The sequence below is a fragment of the Gymnogyps californianus genome, chromosome 3 (assembly GCF_018139145.2).
Source record: "Gymnogyps californianus isolate 813 chromosome 3, ASM1813914v2, whole genome shotgun sequence".
NCBI lineage: Eukaryota > Metazoa > Chordata > Aves > Accipitriformes > Cathartidae > Gymnogyps > Gymnogyps californianus.
Window position 1 is genome coordinate 72,416,929 of NC_059473.1, and position 20,812 is coordinate 72,437,740.

Sequence of the window (20,812 nt, forward strand, 5' to 3'; positions counted from 1 at the left end):
TAGCTCTGAGGTTTGACTAGTACTAATGTTCTACTTTAGAAGGATCTTGAGATTGGAGCATCTCTTACTTTAATATAGTCATAGCCATTTTATAGTGTTTTTCTTCCTAGGGGATGGTATGATAATGCAGTGGCAGTGATTTGTTTTGAAAACACTTTTTGTCTGGATTTTCAGGGGTTTCTTTTGGAAGAAAAGTCACACCTCTTCCATAAATCTGAGGGGGAAAGTGGCTCCACAATGTTCATTTGCATGTGTTGTGAATGTAAAGGTGTCCAGCTTCTTTATTTTTTTTGCTCCAGATTCCTGAAATATGTGCTGTTATTTTAATGTTTGAAAAATCAAACCCCACCCTTCCTGACAGTGGAAAAAAATGCAGGACTGTTTTCTGCTGTGCTGCTCAAGTATATGGTGGTCTGTGTGCGTTCATTTGTATGATTATTTTATTTCTTTTTGTAAGCAACCACAGTATGAGAGCACGCCACTGCAACCTCACGTTTCAGAAAGATCAACATCCCACCTTGAGGAGCTTGAGCGAAAGATTGCAGCAGCTGAGAATAAGGAATTACAACTCAGTGAATTTGTAAAACAAATTTCAAACAAATCTAGTGAGGAGAAAAAGAAGATGGAGGAGAAAGTAAGTGTCTTTCATGTTCTGAATTTCCTTTTGACACTGTTATAGCAGCATATATTTTGTTTGCTAGAAAGCAACTTAGTATGTGGGTTGCTGAGCTATTTTCAAAAGGTAGCTAAACTATCTGTGATAGAAAAATTGATAGATAGTGATTGTAGGTGTTGGCAATGGGTAAATCTGAACTTGTAGTGAATACATCCTAAAAAGCGATACTAGCTGAAATGGCAATCATGATGACGGTTTCAACCAGGTATCAGTTAAACATGCTTTGAAGAAAAGCTGCTCAGCTCTAAGAATTCATGTAGCTTGAAGTGTTTACTACAGTAAATAAAGTATCATTTAAAAACATAGAAAGAGTGTAAAAACGAAATCCCTATTTTTAGCATGGCTTGTAAATGCGGCCCTCATGCTTTGAGATGCACTTACCAGCCTGTATGTGCCTACTCAGCAGGAGTGATTCTCTTGAAGCTTTGCTAGGATGTGCGGAGTAGACTTCTGTCTGAGACAAGGAGGAGGCTTAGATGGCTGTGTTCTAGGAACTGTCTTGACAAGGCGTTTCTTTGGAGGCTGAAGCAATACCCAGGGGTAGTTTTGAATGTCCTGACAGCCTTCCTTTATTGGAAGCAGGAATGTGCTGTTGACCAAGTGGTTGCTAATTAATGTTTTAGGGTTACGTTGTCACTGTTTCCTTGTCTTCTCTGGTCACTGGGCCTTACTACTGGGCTTAGATTTATATTAATGCAGGTTCAAGGGGCAGGAGCAGTATGATACAGTGAAGTGGTAGGTGGGAAGACAAAGAAGAAAGCATAGTTCATCTCAAATTCTGCCTTACCATTTCCTATGAACCCTGCAGTATGCTTTTCGCTAAGGGTAACATTCAGGAAGGGCAGAAATTGTGTGCTGCTGCTTCCTCCTGTCTCAGCTTTTACTGCTTGTGTTCCTCACTGTGTAGGAACTGCTGCTGTAGGTGGTGGCAGTGGTGAGGACCTGTGCAGCAGTGCTTGTGTCAGTGGGATGGTTTTGTAGCTAGGAGCCTGATTCACTGCACAGTCCTGATTCACCCCTTAACACCCATCCATTCTGTGCACTGAACAAAAGGCTCTCAAGGAGAGAAGGGGCAGGGAGGGAGAGCATGTGTTTCTGTAATAAAATTAGTGCCCTTCTGTTTGAGGGAAGAGTGCGGATGGAGGAAGGAGCTGTACTGTGTTCCCACAGGGATGTGGCAGGCTGGGAACCCGAGCAGTAGGCTGGGTGCTGAGCCTGCGGACAGCTGTCTCTGGAGTTCCTCTGCTGTGCTCACAGGGAGATCAGCCCAGAGCCCAAAGGCTTGGTGTCCCAAGTCAGTGACTGATGTTAGGGGACAAAAATACAATTTCTGTACTGATAGAGGGATTTTTACCAATAGCTGTGCTAGGGTTATTTCTGAGTGAATGCCTGCCTCTTTGGAGAGGGTAAGTTTTTTCAGCCCAAAGCCAGGTTTGGCCAGGGAATGGGGAAAATGCTGTTAACATTCAGGTGAGCTTTGCTTCTAAGTGTATGCTGAAAGAACACATAGAAGTTCAGGTTAAGGTTGCTGGCATACATTTCTACTTCTCTGTCTGCCCCACTTTTGCAAATATTATTATCTTTTCCTACATTGGATTTTTTAACATACAATATTTAAATACAGCGTGCAGATGGTATGTTTTTGACAATAAGGGACAAGCTGTGACTGTTCGGTGTAGGTGGGAGGAAAGAAAACATAAGGAACACTCCCATTTCCTTGACCATCTTTTGTCAGTGGTGAGAAGTCTAGGAAGGTCTCCCTCATCACAATAAAAGGATGTATTGGAACTGGAACAGGTTCAGAGAAGGGCAACAAAGCAGATATCCATCAGAAAATCACAGGAGGAATGATTAAATCTTCACACTGGAAAAGAAGTGACTGAAAGGGAGTGTGATGGAGTCTGCAGAGCCACAAGCAGCCTGGAAGGGACAGAGGGCAGTCAGCTCCTCACTGCAGCTCCCATTGCAGGAGCAAGGGAACATCTAGCGAAGCTCTGGGAGCCAAGTACATGATCAGCAAAAGGAGCTGATTCCTCATGCCAGTTCTCTGTAGCACACCTGTATATGTCTCTCTGAAGGTTGTTGAGGATGCTAAGAGTATAGGTGGGCTCAAGGGAAAAAATGGGTGAGTTGATGGAAGTGCTGCTTTGTTCTAAATGCACAGAAATAACTGCCTCAGGAGAGCCCCTAAAGTGAAAGCAGCTGGAGGCTGGAAAAATGTGCTTTCCTTGTTCTTTTCCTACGGTAGACATCTGCTTATGGTGGCTGTTGGAGATGAGATATCAGGCTAGAAGGCCTCTTGTTCTGAAGTGCTGTGTCCCTTCTAATGTTAGGGTGGGTGTACTTGATGCTTTCCTTTTGAGAAACTGCAGGGCCAGAGATCAGAGGTGCTCTTTGTTCACTGCTGACATACCTGTCTTTGCCCCATGCAGACATACCAAGCAAGGGAGTATTTCTACCACCTTGTGAATAATTCTGGTGCCTGAAGAGAAGGATTTTTTTCCCCCTAAGCTCCATGTGTAGTCAAAGTAGGACTGAGGTGATTGAGAGCTCTTTAATTGGCACTGAAATTTCAGAAGCCTGAAAAAGCTTCCTTGTTGTGGCTGGCCAGTAGTTGTGGTAGCTCCTCACAGCTTCCTAGCTGAGGGAGCCTGTTAAGGTAGATACTGCAGTATTTTCCACCAGTGTCCATGTCACAAATGCCTAGGTTCTTCCTTTTTCTTATGCCAGGCATGAATGTGCCTCTTGGCATCTGCGGATTTTGCAGCCCTCACTTTAGTTCTGAGGCATTTCATCTGGAAATCGGACTGCAGGGCTGGAAATGCTTCAGTTCAGACACCTGTACCCTGCTGGCCGCTCATTCTCCCTCTGCTATGGGTAATTGTGAAGGACTCCTGTAAGGTACTGCTGATAGCTTGTAGTAGTGTTCTCCCCTATGATTTCTGTGGCCTTGCTTTTAATATTTAATTGCCAAGAGGCGAGAGCTTTCCTATTTTTTTCTGCCCCAACAAAGTCGTCAGCAGTGTGCGTATGGAGGAAATAAAAAAAAAAAACCCAAAACAAATCCAAAGCTTGTTTCCCCTCAGCAGAGTCAGCAAGAGTGAATGAATAAAAAAAACCCAAACCACTTTTTTTTTCATCTCAGGTGGCAGAAGGTTGAAAGAGTCCTTGGGGTGATGTTGGGGATTTAGAGGGGGTGGGAGGAATCCCAAGGCAAACACAGTAGCTATTAGAAGGAGAGAGGCTGCAGGAGAGGAAGTTCCCTATGGCATATATGCGTGACAAGAAGATTTGGAAACGGTGTAATCTTTGTCGCACAAGTACTGGAGTATTCTGACTGGTCAACTTGTCATCCTTAGTGGTATGTGAGACACAGAGTGAAGGGATTCACTTAGCTAACGGTCAGACTCCTGGCAATTCTTACTGTGCAATACTGGCTTACATGTGCGTATTTATATCACTGCCTTAAGGCTTGGCAGGGGGGAGGTATGTGGTTCTGAAGCACATATTATGGCAAAAGATCAAGGCTGAGTTGCAGCTTTGCCTTACTGAATGTGGAGTTTACTTGGGCTTTGTCTAATCAGAAAGATTTTAAAGCAGCGTGAAAGCTTTGTTCCGTTTTGAGGTCTTGATAAAATAAAAGATATAAAGATTTCCAGCCTTTTGGCAATCCTCAGTTTTGTGGCCCATATAGAAGGCTGTCTCTGGAAAAACTTTCCAGATATTACTGACTTAAGCTTTTCAGTAGGCTCTGTTACTGCGCTCTGACGTTGTGTCACGCATTCATTTCTCAGTGATATGGATGTCTGTAGCACTGAAATAAAAGTACGTTTAGCATTTACTCTAGTGACAAGTGTTTGTTATCTGTGAATTACTACACTGTAGTTCAAGCAGTAGACATACTGTTTTTCATTAAATTGGACTATGACTGGAAAATACTCTTTTTCTGCCTTCCTTCCTGCTTTTTTGACCTAGGTAATAAAGCAAAGTAAGTACCAGGAATGCAAGCAAAGATAACACAATATAAAAAAGCTTTTGCAGGCTTATGGACAATTAGGATGCCTGTAGAAAAGGTGTTTAAGAAAGCCACTATTCTGTTCTGATGTCCTCTGATGTAATTGTCAGACTGCATCAAAGTCAGGTTCTTGGCTCCAGTTCTTGTTGGGTTAAGTTCTTGGTCGCTGTGTTTTAAGTTGTTTTCCTAGGCCGGAGGAAGAGGACGGACTAAAATACTTCCTGATCATTTATTGCATATGAACATCTCCATTGGTGAAAAAATTAAGAATATTTTAACTGTTGAACTGTTCGTGTTTTCAGTTCACAAGGCACATGGAGTATTCTGGGCAGAGGTGAAGCAACTGTGGTTTGAGGTCACGTGTGGGTCTACGACTTGGAGCTGCTGGGAATAATCATTCTTTGGTTTTGTTTTCTGCACTAACCAATCCTTTCATGCAGCTGAGAGTACATTTCTTGAAGAGTGACCAGCCTCTGCTTCCAAAGCAGGTTTATTTTTCACTGTAATCATAAAACATGTACTCTTACTTTCTTCTAGCTTAAAACTAGAGACAGATATATTAATAGCCTGAAAAAGAAATGCCAGAAAGAGTCTGAGCAAAACAAAGAAAAACAAAGACGAATTGAAACCTTAGAAAAATATCTGGCTGACCTACCAACGCTGGATGATATAGAAGGGCAGACTAAACAGGTAAGGTAAAGGGAGTTTGTTTTACGCTCTAAAAATACAAGTAAGCTCCCTAATATCTGTTGTCAAATCTTTTACTGTTTCAGCATATATTTTTTTCCCCATCTGTTTAGGAAGAGAAATATTTCAGTGTTTTAGAAAGCACTGTAGCTATTAGGGATTCTCAAACTCAGATAAGTGAAATGGGCCTAAGATTATACAGAAGGTAACTGCAAGGCTGTGGCCTGCCGCAAGGCCTTCTGCTAATGTGGCATCGTGTCTGACTAATGTAACCTGTGTTAGCTGCAAATTCTAGAAGAGAAGAACAAGCAACTTCAAGAAACTATGGCTGAGTTAGAAAAGAAGCTTGGAGAGGCACGATCGCAGTGCAGAGAGAGAGAACTGCAACTGGTGTGTCAGAAGAAAAAAGAAAAAGAGCTGGTCACAACAGTACAGAGGTATGAACAGATGCTTGGGCTGTACCCTGAAACAGGTGTACCTTCCCACCTGATGTCAAGACCTAATGTTATTTGTGCTCTTAATCTATTACCGTGCTAATGATTTGTCATGGCATAAATATATTACTGTGCAGAATGACAGTGTAATGCAGTAGAAAATCCAACAAGATTTTTATTGGTGTCAAATGGCAAGTAATACCACCGAGAAGAGTCTGCCTAGGACACTCTTCACTATCTTTCTTTAAAGATGTGGGACACCGCTGCAATGGCATCATAGTCTGCTGCCAGACAGAGGATAGAATAAACATGTGTAGCAAAGGGGCATTGTATAGAAGCTGTCAGCACTCCTATTTGATAACTAATCCTGTCACGAGCTGTGGAAAAGCTCCCTGGGTATTGGCTGATGGGTTTATCAGGGAAGGGTCAAAGATTTAAATAAATTGTAGCTGTTTTTTACCTTTTCACTGAGGGTGGGGGTATTTATAGGGAGATTTAGCTGTAGCTAATCTGCTGTCATTGAACTTGCATAACTATGAAAAAACAAATGGGACAGATATCCATGAGAATATTCCAGATGAGACGTGGAGACATTGTTACGATGGTACATTTTAGATCAGGGGAGCTACTTAAAAACTTATTTCTAAAAAAAGGAGGAGGGGAAAGCAGAGGGGAATCACTTTCAGTAATTTATGTGGATGTTACTACAGTTCACTGTCCCTCCATTGGGCAAAGGTGCATGCCACAGGAGTCTGAAAGTGTTTCCATGATGAAAGGCAAGCTGGTTGGGACACCTTGCCAGCCAGATTGTTGACGCATTGTTTCCATCTTACCAATGAAAGGCCTTTTTCCTTCGTGCCCTCGTAATCTAGAGGGGGATCATTTTGTCTTTTCTGAAAGCCTACAAATAGTTGAGGTGGCCTCTGGTTTCTAAATTAGACAGCAAGATTAACACTAATAAAGTGTGTTTCCTTTCTGAGAGAAGGTGAGCAGGCAAAGGCTCTAGCTATGCCTAGGAGCTTGAGTTGAGCCTACAGAGGGTCTGAAGGTCATGCCCTCATGTGGGAGCAGCTGGCAGGAGTGGCTTTATGCTCCCCCTTACAAGTCACAGCAGGCATGAAGGATAGCCCACCAGTACTCGGTGCAACTCCGATTCTGGACTCTGCTTTGAGTTGTACGTGCCCCAGTGAGAGAGTCTGATTTTAAAGCTCCTGTAACTTTGAGAGGTTTGAAGACTCCTCTGATCTATGCTGGTGCTGGCTTTGCCTGCCGCAGTAGCACAGAGCAGCTGTGAACACCATAAAGCTTTTCTTTGTTCCTCTCTGCCCTCTCTCCCTACGCTGTACTGCTGGAGCTGCACCTTTTGGGAGATGCAGCACAGAATCGGAATAAAACCATTCCTGCATGAATCTGTTCTTGTCAGTGCCACAGTAACTTCAGTAGCTTAGGATTTTTGCATCATTCATCCACTGTTGGTTTGTTCATTCATAAGGCTGGATTCTGCTAGGTACGGTTTTACAGTTCTGGTTGGAAGATGGTGCAACTTTCTAATTTTTCACTAGAACACACAGGCCTTCTGGTTCCTGTCAGCGCACTTAATTTTTCTTTCATGTTGAATGGCAGTTTACAACAGAAAGTAGAAAAATGCCTGGAAGATGGTATTCGCCTTCCCATGTTGGACACAAAACAGCTTCAGAGTGAGAATGAATGTCTCAAAGAAAAGAATGAGAAAGCCAGTAAGGTTAGTCTGCAAATGATCTGTTGGTGGCATCTTTAACCTTGAGTCCTGCATTTCTTTATTTTTTTACTTTAGAAATAAATATCTCACTAAAGCATTACACATTTGTTGCTAATACAGATTTCTTTTCAATACCTGTTTGTTTCTGTTCAGTATGTTTATTTTGCATGAATTGCCTGTTCTATCAGAGTTAAACTCTCTATCTTGTCATTTACATTTTCAAAGATTCCATTTAAAACCTATGGCTACACACCTGTAAGCTGATTTTTAAAAAAGGATCTGAAGAGATTCAAGCCTTTTAAATTACACAATTTTATATTCTAGGTCATAGACAATCAACAAAATCAGATAGCTGGACTGATTTTAGACATGCAGGTAAGGAAGAGTGTATATTCTGTTGTTTATGAACTAAAAATGTACAGAGTAAAGATAACATTACTAAAGTTGAATTTCATCCTTTTATCCTCCCAAATAGGAGGCAAAGGTAGAAATGCCAAGAACTTAATCTTATGGCCTGTAGTTGACCTGTGTTCTCTTGCAGGCTCATAATGTATTCGTTATTGATGTTTGTATGGTTTAGCACTTTGCTGGTACCCATCATAAAGTGAAAAACTGTTGCTATGTAGCATCCTTATTCTGCTGGTCCAGCGGATGTCGTATCAGAACTGCCTGTTTCAAGTGTGAGGACTGCCTCTGTAAGTAACAGTGAAGGCTCCCATCCAACTTTGGGGTTCAGATGATCATCCAAAGTACAAAATGCGATACTGATTAGGAGCTTAACTGCTGAGATCCTTAGTAGACAGGTGCCTTTCTAAACCATACCACGTCACATTTCACATTGATTAAGCGAGTCCCTGTTCAACTGGTTTCTGACACGTCACTCACTTACATATCTTGCCTCTCTTGGCAGATCTTGGGCACCTAGCTTGGAGCCAAGGGTTTTTCAAGCCAGCAGAAGTTGTCAGCTAGGAGTCAGTTGCAGCTCTGTGGATCGGATTAACACATCAGGCTCCTGAGACTTGAAAGTTACTTAGTGACTAGTGTTTGTTGTGGAGAAAAGGAACCATTATACAGGTTATAGGGAAGAAGATATGACTTGCTCTAGAAAAAGCTGAGCATTTAAAAAAACAAACAAACATCTGTTTTCAGCAAATACTGAAGCCAAATTCAATAAACTCTAGTTTCTGCATTCTTCTTCTAGATTGGCATTTGTCTCCACAGTTTTTGCTTCCTTGCCCTCCAGAGAGACTGAAGTTAAAGGTTTGTCCCTTGAGAATGAAGAAGGTGCTTCTGCTTTGGCTCTGTGTACCTTAGGTTTGGAAGAACAACAAAATGGTAGTAAACAATCAGCTGAATGCCTGCTCCTTCCAAAGTGGAAGGGAGCATTATATGGAGCTAGAATCCAAATAATGAAGAGACACAAAACTGCTTCCATAACACTTGCTAAGACAACGTGCTTTCTTATTTCCACTTTGCATACTGGAGCCAAGTTTGCTTATTTGTAGCTGTTGAAAGTAAGTTGCCTTCCACCATTAAATTGCTTCCTTTCTCTACCATGCAGGTAAATAGCAGGCCTGATTTCTGTCAACAACTATATTTTTGCTTTCTTAAATTACAGTGTATTAAACACATCTGTAGAGAAGCGGTAGGGGAATTTAAGTTGCAACATAACATACGCCTGTTAATTGAAAACCAAAATCAATCATGTAAGCTTCTCTAGGTTTGAAGAAGACAAAATTTATCAAATTGAGATGTTTTCATGGAGCAGCCTGTTACATGCAAAAATTGTGACACAGGCAAATGTCGTTTCGGATATTTCATAATTGAAAAAAAAAGTTCAGATTGAACTCCATAACCTTTCTGAGATTCTCTGTCCCTCTTCATAGTTTAGTTAAGATTATTTACATATATACTATGTGTATATGTTGTGCTTATAAGAAATAGGCACAACTTGCCTAAATGTATTATCGCCAACCTAAATCTCTTCATATTTCCTAAACTTTCTGATCTTTTTCTCTGCATCACCTTTATCTTGAGACTAGTGATCTTTGTGCATGTTTATACAGACGGCTGTTTTGTGTGCTTAGTCTGAAGTGACTTTAGGGAGCTGAGACTGGGAAATGCTGAGTAGTTGTGGCAGTCTGTGAACAGAGTAGTGTTCTATTCTCCAGGACTTTCTCTTACTTTTCCTCTTTTGAGGTATTTTATATAAGGACAGAAAATAAGATTTGAAAATGGTGTTAGCCCTCAAATTACTTACAGACTACAGCAGCTTCTTTGTATCCTTGATTTCCCTGGCCTTCCACCTTTGTTCCCTGAGAAGCATTGAAAATTAGTTCATTAGAAACTGAAATCCCTTATCAGCACAGAGATACAATTTATCTTCAGCTCAGAAGATCTCATTTTATTCCCTGTCTTCTGTCATATTGTAAACTTATGCTTGAGAATGTATTTCTGTTCATTGTTTTTAACTTGGAAGCTGCGAACAAAGAAATTCTGTTTCAGACAGCAGTGTATGAAGCAGTACTAGTTCCTATTTGTTCATAATCGTGGTGGAATGATTTTGATCTTCCTTGTATGGTTTTGCTTGGTTGATTTGTTCTTCTGAGTGTGAGGGATTCAAATTCTGGTTGGTCTTGACAAGATGTCATGCTGCTTATATAGTACATCTTCAGAAAGAGAAAAATTATAGATGAGAGTGGTGTTTAAAAAAAATCTGTATTTACATGATTAATGTAGATATCACAAAACTAACGTTTTTTGGTACAAAAAAAGACAGTAAAAGTAAGTCAGATTGTAAGATGCCTGTGTTACCCAAAGTACATCTGTCAATCCTGTCAGTCACAATAAACCCAAACTGTGCCAAGCTGGGAGTAATGCCACCAAATTGTAACTTTGGAAAGCATATGGAAGAATTAAGAGTGAAGTGCAGAGGCCTCATAGCACTATGAGCAACTGGGAAATCATAGCACTGTGGGCTTAGCCAAGCTGGTAAGCACATGTGCTTTTTTTGAGCTTTAAGATTAGGGTAGCAGAGAATGATAGATGTTAGGTGTATCTTTTAGAAATAAACACTGATTTCCACTTCTAGTAGTTCCCATTAAACGGTGCAACTCATGAGCTGAACATGTGCGCATTATTTGGAATATTCTAGAAGTTGGTTTTGGAGTAATTTGCACGGTCATGTAAATTTAATGGCAGATGTAGTTCTGAAAATACACTGGGGGAGGTCATATTTCTGAACCTGTCCTCCCCACCACCTGCCCACCCTCAGGAAGGCTGCACAGTCAAACCTTTAATGTCTGGTGTTGGCACAAACATGAAACGTGTAAGCGGCAGTACTAATGTATGTGTTGTAACTGGGGCTCTGGGTGTCCCTGAACTTGCTCGTCATCAAAGACTATTAAAATTTGAAGATACTTGGAAGCTGGGAGGTTGTTTTGGGCACCTGCGTTGCCCTGTTCTCTTCCTTCCTAAGCATCTTCTGTTTGGCTGCTGCCGCAGACGGAGCTAGGGGGACCCTCAGTCTGACCCAATATGGCCATTTTTCTCAGTAGATAATATTTTTAAGAAACTACAGAAGACGATTCAACACCACTGCAGGTTCTGCTCATCTGCAGGCACGACAGAGGAAATGCCTGAAGCAGAGCTATTTCCTGCCCTCTCCCGGCCCAGGGTGTTTCCTTTGACGTGGGGCAGGGCCCTCTTTCTTCCTCCCCTTCCTCCCACTGGAGCGTGAAGCTGTGCTTTCTTGCACAGCTTATCTTTAGGATGCACGTTACTTCAGCACTTCCTTTTGAGGGGCATGGTGTGGGTGAACTGAGAAGCAGGTCAAGTGTGTGAAAATGGTTTTAAAAACAAGTAGTCATTTCTGGGTTCTGCCTGCTGATTCTTATTACTTACATGAAAATTAAGTGTGGGTTTTTTTAGTCCATATTAAGTGTGTAAATTTTAGCCCCATTGTTTTCCAGTTTTACAAAGGGTATGACAAAGTACTGGCTTTTCTCACTGCTTGTGCAGTGTTGAGCTGAACGCATTGGGAAATTTTGTCAAGGCTGCACACCTCCCGTGAGTGGCCAGGCCATTAAAAACTCTGCTCGGTGTCGGCCCTGCCTTGCCTCTCATTACTCCCTGCCTTCTCGTCAGCACTAATAATTCTTATAGCTGGCAAGTCAATTAAATGGCTTCTCGTCCACTCTGTAGGCCACATACATGGTAAAGGGCAGGCCTGTATATAGACATAGTCTCCTCTGTGCTACAATCCCCGAAACTGGTACCCTGAAAGTTCTGTTCTTCTGTCTTAGGAGCAACTCTCACAAGAGTAAATTTGGCTTATTTTCCAAAGCTAAATTGTCTCCCTAAGACCCCAAAACCAACATACCTTGACACAGTTTGCTGTGGTTCTAAGTGGGGAGCTTGGGGTTTTTTTTCTGTCTTTGAATAAGGTTGCAGAGTCGTAGTGCAGCAATTTAACCATATCTTTTTCTAGAGAGTGACTTTGATCTTTCTATGGCATTTTATTTAAGCTATCATATAGAATTCCCTGTGAGAGAGTTCTCTACTTTGGAAGAAGAATCTTTAGGATTGTTACTACAGAGATTCAAGAAAAACATTCTTCTGAGACAGTGTCTTTCCATAAATTGAGAGCCATTGGTTTGTGAAATGCTCCTTCTCCTCCCCCCATCATGGTCTCTGGTTCCACTCTGTAGAAGGTTACAATCAAAACTGTCAAGGCATGCACCGTTGGTAGCAGTGCTCCAGCTGTATTTTGAGCATGATGGGATCGGATTTGCATCTTATAATTGAAATTGGGCAACAAGTTTTACATATCAACGTGCTGAGCTAGGGATGGAGAGGACACTTTATATGCACTGTGCTAGCACAGCATTGGATTTGTGAGTAATACCATTAACGACAAAAGAGGATTTTTTTTTTCTTCATGAAAGCTGAAAAGATCTCTCTGTTTCAAAGCATCAGGAGTTTATATAATCACTGTTCATTGTTATTAGTATTCGGATAAGATGGTTTGAATATTCCTCTTTCTGAATTTTGCCAGATGACCTTGAAAGATGTATCTACAAATCTAAAAGCCAACTAGTGGAATAAATATCAGTGCTTTTAACAACAAAGATAGCTGTGGTCATGCTGAATTCACCCCAAAAAATCCACTTTGGAAATACCTCATGATTTCTCAGTTTCATCTCTGTCGGTGAAAACTGGGGAATTGACAGCAGCTGATTCCATGTTGCAGCAGTTGTTCATTTGTTGCTGCTTGTGACTGATGTGGAAGTCAGTCCTGGAAAGCTCCAATACTTAAGTACAACAGCATCCTAGAAATTTGCCGTTTACATTACTGAAAATAGTAATTATTGTATCTGTTAAAAATGACACTATAAACTACAAGTTACTCTTTTGCCTGCAGTTGTTGTTTTTTCAGCACAGTAGAGTTGTATAGACTGTTCTGTTTTATCTTGTGTGTGAATGGTTTTAGAGGTTGCTGCTCTGTATCGACTATGAAAGGCTTTCTTCTCAGCTGTATAGAAGGTGAGGTGAATTCTGTGTTATGAAAGGTTGTAGGAAGTCCTGCCGTAGTCTTCATGGAAAGTAGAGGCCAAAAAAAAATCTTCAGTTACAACTTGGAATTGCACAAATGAAGCTTAGTTGTCATCAATCAGCTGCTTATTTCAAGTGAAATTGTTTGGTTAGAGTAAACAATATTGCATGGTTATTTTAGACTTCATGCATTCCATATTGGAGTAAGGTTTTGCATACATACAGTCTTTTTGTTTCGAAACAGATACTGCTTATTGAAAGGGTTTCACTGATATTTGGCATAGCTGTGTTAGTGTGCAGAGAGCTGTTGGGGTCCAGCTGAATATTACCAGGTGGAACATGGTAGAAAATAAAAAATGAAGAATTAATACAAAAGCAATACATAACTGAAACTTTGAAATTTACTGAGGATGCATTTTTTGTCAGGCTAATATAAAGTATGAAAATTTAAAATCATTACCTTTGTTTTCATTCATTTTAGTCTATGCAAGAGAAGCTTTTGCAAGAAAAGCTGATAGTTCAGAAGATGACAAATGAGCTTGAAGAAAAAGAAAGGAATATAGAGCAGTTAAATAAAACTCTCTCTGAAGTAAGTAAAAACTCCAGTAACCCAACCCTTGACCACACCACTTGGGAAGAACCTTATAGAATGATTATGAGATCCCATGACAGGGCTTTATGAGCTTAATTACATACTTGACTGTGCTGGCTGCTGTGCAGACATGTAATAGATACCATCCCTACAAGAAGTGAGAACTTCAAGGGTGAAGGCTGCTAAGCAATGGTAACATGAAACAGACAGCCATGTAAAAGCTATCTATCTGCCATTCTTTGGAGGGGTACAGAAACATTGATTATATGTATGGAAATTAGTTATTTTTAATTACACTGTTTGTAGTTTGAAACAGGAAACTTTCTGCTACAGTGCATTCTACAGGCTAACTTTCCCCTTTTTCCCATTTACTTTTTACAAAGAACCAAAGACTGATGGAAGAGAATGCCTGCCTGAAGGAGCAGATGCGGCAGGTGGAGCAGTCCAGGCAGCCAGTGTCTGAGAAGATGCCTATAGCAGACCAGTTGTTCAAGGAAATGTCCCATTGCTTGTTTGACTTGAAAGCACTGTGCAGTATTCTTACCCAGAGAGCTCAGGGCAAGGAGCCTAACCTTTCCTTACTGCTGGGAATCAGATGTAAGTGACGTTGTCATTCCAATGCTTAATAGTGTTTTGACACAGAGGAATAACAGTTTAGCTAAGTGGTGCTTGAACTTGCCAGCTGGGCAGGCCAGTGTCCCCCTTGCTATGCAACTGGAACAGTTGTGTGTGAACTGTGCTCCTAGAGCTCTCTGGAAAAGCTGGGCTTTTAGTGCACCTGGGCTGCTAAATGTGTATGACTACACGGGTCCTTGCCAAGTCAGGAGAGCAGGTAGCTGGTTCTTCATATGGACCCAATCATGGATATGTTTCACCCCACTAGAAAAGAAAGGTATGTAGCCAGGTGTCCGTCCCTCCTGAGACACACTGCAGTCACCCTGAGGGTTAATGGATGTTTTTCTGCCAAATGTGTTCTACCCTATAAACTCATTATGAGGGAGGTGAGGTATAAGCAGGCCTGGTGTGGCTACATCACGTGGTTTTGTTTTAAAGCCCTTGGGGTCAAGCAGTAGGAATATACATCTGCTGTTTGAACATGTATATGTCTCGTTTGGGAGTGGGGGGTGGGAGTGTCTGTGTGTATTAGATAAGCCTAGTGTCAGGCAACTTCATCTCCAGTACTGTTAATGTCACATCTAGTCTTCAGCACTTACTAAGCTGTTAAACTTAACCAGGAAATGAGAAGCATGCCGTAAACCAGTCAGACAAAGCTTCAGCGTAGTGAGTTTGTGTTAGGTCTTTTCTTTTAACAAGCTTAATAAATAATTATTTTTTTTTTTTACCTGAATGTATCATATTCTGTTGTTTTCTGAATGTTAATTAGAATTAATCAGATAGACTGGTTGCTGAACTGGACCATCAGCAAGGTAGAAAGGTAAAAGTATAGTGTCGTGTGCAGCAAGAGCTACTACACGCCACACACTCATCTGCACTGTAACCCCCTGAAGTACTGGGGAGTGCAGCATATACCAGTCTCAAAGTCCGTGAGACCATCATCAGCCAGCAGGATGAATAGTGCAGCATATTTGTAGTAGGACTATCTCATCATCTTGCATGGCCTCATTTCCCAAGCCCTCCTATCCCTCTTTTCTGAGTGGCTAAAGAAACCTCCAAAACCTCTAGGAAATGGCTGTTCTACCCAGTTTTTTCCCTGCTGTTGGGATTCATCAGACTTTACCAAGTCTACATCTTGGTGCAAATAGAAAAGCCTGTCTTTCAGAGAAGCACTGATGGGCTCTGAATTGACTTTAGGTTCACATGGTACCACATTTTGTTGGCTCTTCGTCATACTACAGCGTGATTTGTCTTGATGTAATTAAATTACAGTGACCTACCCCTTATTTCAAAGGGGACTGACTAGTTGAAGTATTCACAGAGCACAGTTGCTAGAGCTTTAACCTTGGCTGTTGTTTTTTGTAGCGCTGAGCTGTTCAGCTGAAGAGAATGAAAATTACCACAGCACAGAAACCCTTTCGAAGAAGCTCTTGGACGTTTGTCAGTTACGAAAGGATATTGATGAATTAAGGACTATAATGTCAGACCGTTATGCTCAGGACATGGGGGACAATTGCATTACTCAATGACAACATTTCATCTAGTAGCAAATGACTTATTAAATGCTGCTGTGTCACAGGTCTTTGCATTTCTATTAAGGAGCCATATTGGAAGACTGCGAATAGCACCGCACGTGCATCTCTCTGAGGATTGTGCATATTTAGTCTCGGGAGTCTGATGGGGAGGGCAGAGTCATCATTTGAACAGAGTGGTACAAACTACAAGAAACCTTTTCTCCAAACTACTGAATGTAGGAACAAGCTGTGAAGAATGATTCAGTTGGATACTCTGTTTCCTTCATTGGGGCTCATTTTATTACTTCACCTAGTTTATGGAATCAGAGCATCAGAACAGCCATGCTGCTACTACTCTCAGTCCTTTCCTTCATCAAGGGTTTGTATGGCATTATCTGTGTTCTGAAATTAAAGCAAAGGGTCAAAGGACCTATAGCTGTATGTGGTGAAGTCACAGGCTTCTGCAACTGTGCTTCACTCTAGGAATTGCAATTGGAACAATCTTGGAGCACTACAAAAAGTAGTTGCTCTTCGAGTTGCCTAAAAAATTTGATATAGGAAAGATGTTATTTTTAGTAATGGATGTCTAGCTTGTTTACCCAGTGGCAGAAGAAAACCAAGTTTTAACTCCTTTATGCAAATTAAGTCCATAAAATATAGCGCTATGAAATTGTTTCAAGCACTCTCGCATTGCTGTAAGAAGTTTCAATAATATGAAGTCCGTGACAAACCCAGAGAAGCTGGAAGGCATGAAACTGCAGCATAGTACGTGGCTGTCAGCGGGGGACGGGGGGAAGGGGGAAGACTGTATTTTAGTGTTTGTACCATACTTATTTTTCCCTTAGGTCATCTCCGTTTTAAAATATGGCTGGTCTATATGCCATCCCTGAAGGCCTGGTGAGGTTGTGAACCACCTCAACCATTTTTTACCACAGCTACAAAACGGGTGTTTGGCACTTGGCAAAATCAGGGCTCAGAACAGAATGTTTCCACTTAGCAGTATTAAGTACTCGGTTATCTGAGGACTGCAAAATTTTCCACATTGTGTGGGAATTCTTGCTTTCTCCATTTATGTAGGAAGCAATTACATTAAAAAAATAAGATCGTGTTCCATAGTTTATTCAGTGAGTGTCACTTAGCAGTGCTGTTTCACTCTCGTGGGACAGATGACATATTAATGCTTCTAATTTCCTCGAACATTACTGCAAGTTAGCTGCACAGTTATGCATGGTGTAAAATCATATTTAACTGAAGGAAACAAAAACTTGCAAAGAGCAAAACCACTCTCAAATCACACTATTAAGAAAATATATGAGCATCAGTTACATATATGGTATTAAAGTTTCAGATGACTAAGGTGCAAGTCAGTCAGATGACCCATAGTGTGGATAACAGCAGAAATCTCTTAGAGAGCTTAGTGGTTAGAACCAAGTAAATTCTAGGGTAACATTTTTATGGCAAAAGTGTTAGTATCCTCAGTTTTCTGATTATATTTATGTTAATAGAAAAAAAAAAGGTATAGCAGTGTAGACTGGTTACCAGTTTTAACTTGGTGATGTTTTGCTTCCTGTTCGTTGTTAAACAGTTACTGTTAATGTTGTTTTTATAATTTAGTGATTTTTTTTTTTTTTTAGCTATATGGACTTATTTATTTGACAGTTTTTTCTATCCTGAACCCACACATGGACTAATTTGTGAAAAATAGCGTTGCTATTTATATTATTGCTACATGGTGTTTTCAGATAGATTAATCTGACTGGTTCAGCTCCTGTGAGCACTAAAAGAGTGTCTAGATGAAATCTCAAGTGAAATCGCCTAGTGTCTCTACTTAAAGGTAAAAAATGAGGCCATTTTATTGTAAATTTCATGTTCTTTCTGTAGGTTTGAAGGTGTACTTTTATACTGGTGCAAAGCTGAAAACAAGATCTTTGCACAAATGGGCTTGCACAGTTTCCTGTGCCTCTAACAGTATTGGCTTTTGTGACTAGGGCCTCGGCTCGTTCCTTTGGTGCAGTTCGTTGGTTTTGGCCCTGCAGTGAAGTAATAGTCTCCAGTTTATGGCATCTGTCTCGCTATCAACAATAGCATTTCAGATAATAAAATAGGTGTTTCCTCTCTCCCTAATACTTCTAAGTTGCACGTTATTATTTCCTCAGATGGAAACGTTGCACCTATAAAAAAATGACTAAGCAACACATTTTTCTAAATTTGGTGGAAATAACAAGGAGTTTAATAGCGCAATTGGAGAGGAGCAGGAGATTTTTTGAGTCACTTTGAACTATTAAGCTGGTCACTTGGCTGGTGTGCCTCCACTGTCCCTCCTGTTAAATGGTGATACTGTACTGCAGAGTTGAGATCAGTAATTTATATTTGCAAAGCACTTCAGGAGCTTTTAAGCTCTTCAAGTATTAGTTGAAAGTCCCTCAGGAAGGAGGTCCCATTTTATTTGTAATACTTTGATTGCAGTGCTGAAAACTTGCATTGTAATATTTTTATTACGGAACCTGTAATATTTATGTTGACTTAAAAGCACTTGATTTTAAAAAACCCTGAGTTTATCTGCCTCAGTCAAATTAAAGTAGGGAGGTAAATGATGGATGTATGAGCCAAAGATGCAGACTACCAATTGACTGTCTATAGTGATACAGTATTTTGCTTTGATTTCTTAAAATTTGGCCTGATATAGTAGTAGCAGTTACTATATATGCATCAGTTTACGGATGCCTCTAAATGGAATAAGCTTTGTCTAAGATATGCATGATTGTTTAATTGGTTAAAATGTAGTGTGTGTGGTCTCATTCAGCATATTTAATACAGAGTTGATTAATGAATGTTAACATTGGAATTGCTTAGATTTAGTCATGACAACTTTTTGCTGTAGCTATTAGACAATCTCAAGGGCTGAAAAACAACTGCTAATGAATGGATAGTGTACCGTTCTGGCTGTCAGCAAATTTGTACAGTAATTTTTTGTATCGTTTCAGATTGAATTTATACAATCCTTTAGAAGATACTTACAGTAACTACTGTATTAAGAATGTATTTTGAAAAAGACTTGGAAAGTAACTGTCTTCAGACAAGCTATAGATGATGCTATGTATTTACTATATAGAAGTAACGCAGCTCAGCTGTGTAAATGTGATTTAGGTTGCTAGCCTCAGCTGTGCAGCTTTGTAGTGTGATAGTTGTGTGAAATTGTGGAGATTGCTGTAACAACCCACTCGGGCTCTGGCATTCAAAACTGCTGGTGGCCGTGAAGTCGTTACAAGAGCTGAGATCTCGTCCTTTTCACTTCAAAAGGTTTCCTTCCTTCCTTTGCCCTCGCTGCTCGCCTTTTGTTTCAGACTTTTTTTTGGATGTTTTTCTTGCGGAGTAAGAGCACAAGGAAAGAAAGAAAGCAAACCCCTACCTCCACAACCTGCTGCCCTAGCACGGGCAGCAACGGCATGCTGCAGTCTCTCCACGTGGGCATAGTTTGCTCCAGTTTTCCTCATCCTTATCAATGATGTTACGCAGGTGGAGTTGGAGGTATAATTGGGCTCTTCTCATCGATGTGGTGATTCTGTCATGAGTGGGGAAAAGATCTTCTGAACTAATCTGCATTCTTAGACTGCAAACAAATCAATGGTTATTATCTAAAGGGATGATTTATTCCGGTAGCTCATTAGCAATATCAATTCCACAGCTGCATACCTTTGTGCCTTTTTTGCCTGAAGTAAGTGTATATTTCCCTTGAACTTTAGATAAGTTGTTAGGATGCTCATGACTGCACCTTCTTTTCCTCAAACCTGCCAATATTTTGTTTATCAGCTTTTGTAGTAAGAACTCTCGCATAATGTCTAGAAACAGAAGTACTTAAACTAGGTACTAGGTGTACACTTTGAATGTTAGGCTGGTCGTAGTATGCAGCTTTTTTGAATATGAAGCGTGAGCAGGAAACTCAAATCATAATGTGTTTATTTTGTGTATATTAATTACAGTATATTGTTAGTTCAGTGGGGAGGAGTGTCTGGAGCTATCTTTTAAAAGCACAGCTGACATATGTACTGGATCAGTCCCCGAAGGCTGGTAGTTTTGTAAATTGGGTTCAATTTTTGAACCGCTCAGAATACCTCATATGTAAATAGAGTTGTCATGACTTAATCACAATGTGTTCATTGTAAAAAAGTAAAGGAGCCACTGGCTGGCTCAGCTCTAGGCTTGTTGTTCTTGCCTCTTTTTTTGTAATTTTTTTTAAAGTAGGGTTTACAGCTAGAATTTTGAATGCCAAAGTTCTATTTATTAAATAATAATAAAAGTTTTCATTGTTAATGACTGGTATTTTTCCACTGGAATTTGTTTGTTGACGTTTGGGATTTGTATCCACAGAGCAAAAATAAATTTTGTTACAAAAGTGATTCCTTCATGGTTCTCATTTGTCCAATATCTGGCATGTGACAGAAGCGACCAAAGCTGGACTAAGGGCAGGAGACAAGAAAGGAATCGTGAAACATCTTCCCAGCATCCATCCCAGCTTCCCTTCAATGGTCTGTAGTTCTGCCAGAATACCAGCTGACTGAGCTCTCTTCCTGGCGTTAATTTTTTTTAAAAAATCAAGGCTTTGGTAGCAAAAATATTGTTTCAGTGTAGTGAAAGGATTTTAGAGCAGAGTTCCTTGTAAACTCCCTGATACTTTTTTAGGCAGGTGCTCCTGTTATCCATCTTGGATGCTGATTGACAAGATCACAGGTCGGACTTTTTAAAAGACTAAGTTGGCACAAAATAGTAGGCAGAAGTGTTATATAGCTAGTTTCAAAGTTGCTGAAAGATTCATCAGCTCTGGGACATGTGGTTGCCCCAAAGCTAGTCACACAGGGCAAAAAAGAAAATTGGATGGTGAAACAAAACCAGCAGTGGGTCTGGTACCAAGAAGAAAATCGGTGATCAGAAAAGACATGTGTTTTTAATTATTATTTTTCAGTTAGAAAGCACAAATGGATGGCTGGTCA

General features: G+C 40.5%; 1 protein-coding gene across 1 annotated transcript in view; it reads left to right on the forward strand.

Annotated features, from left to right (window-relative positions):
- CEP85L (centrosomal protein 85 like) overlaps positions 1-16,601 on the forward strand; it is a 121,343-nt gene extending 104,742 nt beyond the window's left edge. Inside the window, exons 6-13 of the mRNA XM_050895032.1 lie at positions 458-634; positions 5,229-5,381; positions 5,661-5,815; positions 7,436-7,553; positions 7,875-7,925; positions 13,585-13,692; positions 14,079-14,292; positions 15,676-16,601. Coding sequence (XP_050750989.1) covers positions 458-634; positions 5,229-5,381; positions 5,661-5,815; positions 7,436-7,553; positions 7,875-7,925; positions 13,585-13,692; positions 14,079-14,292; positions 15,676-15,839 — 1,140 coding nt within the window. The 3' untranslated portion in view covers positions 15,840-16,601. The remainder of the gene's footprint in view (positions 1-457; positions 635-5,228; positions 5,382-5,660; positions 5,816-7,435; positions 7,554-7,874; positions 7,926-13,584; positions 13,693-14,078; positions 14,293-15,675) is intronic.
- The last annotated feature ends 4,211 nt before the right edge of the window (positions 16,602-20,812 follow it).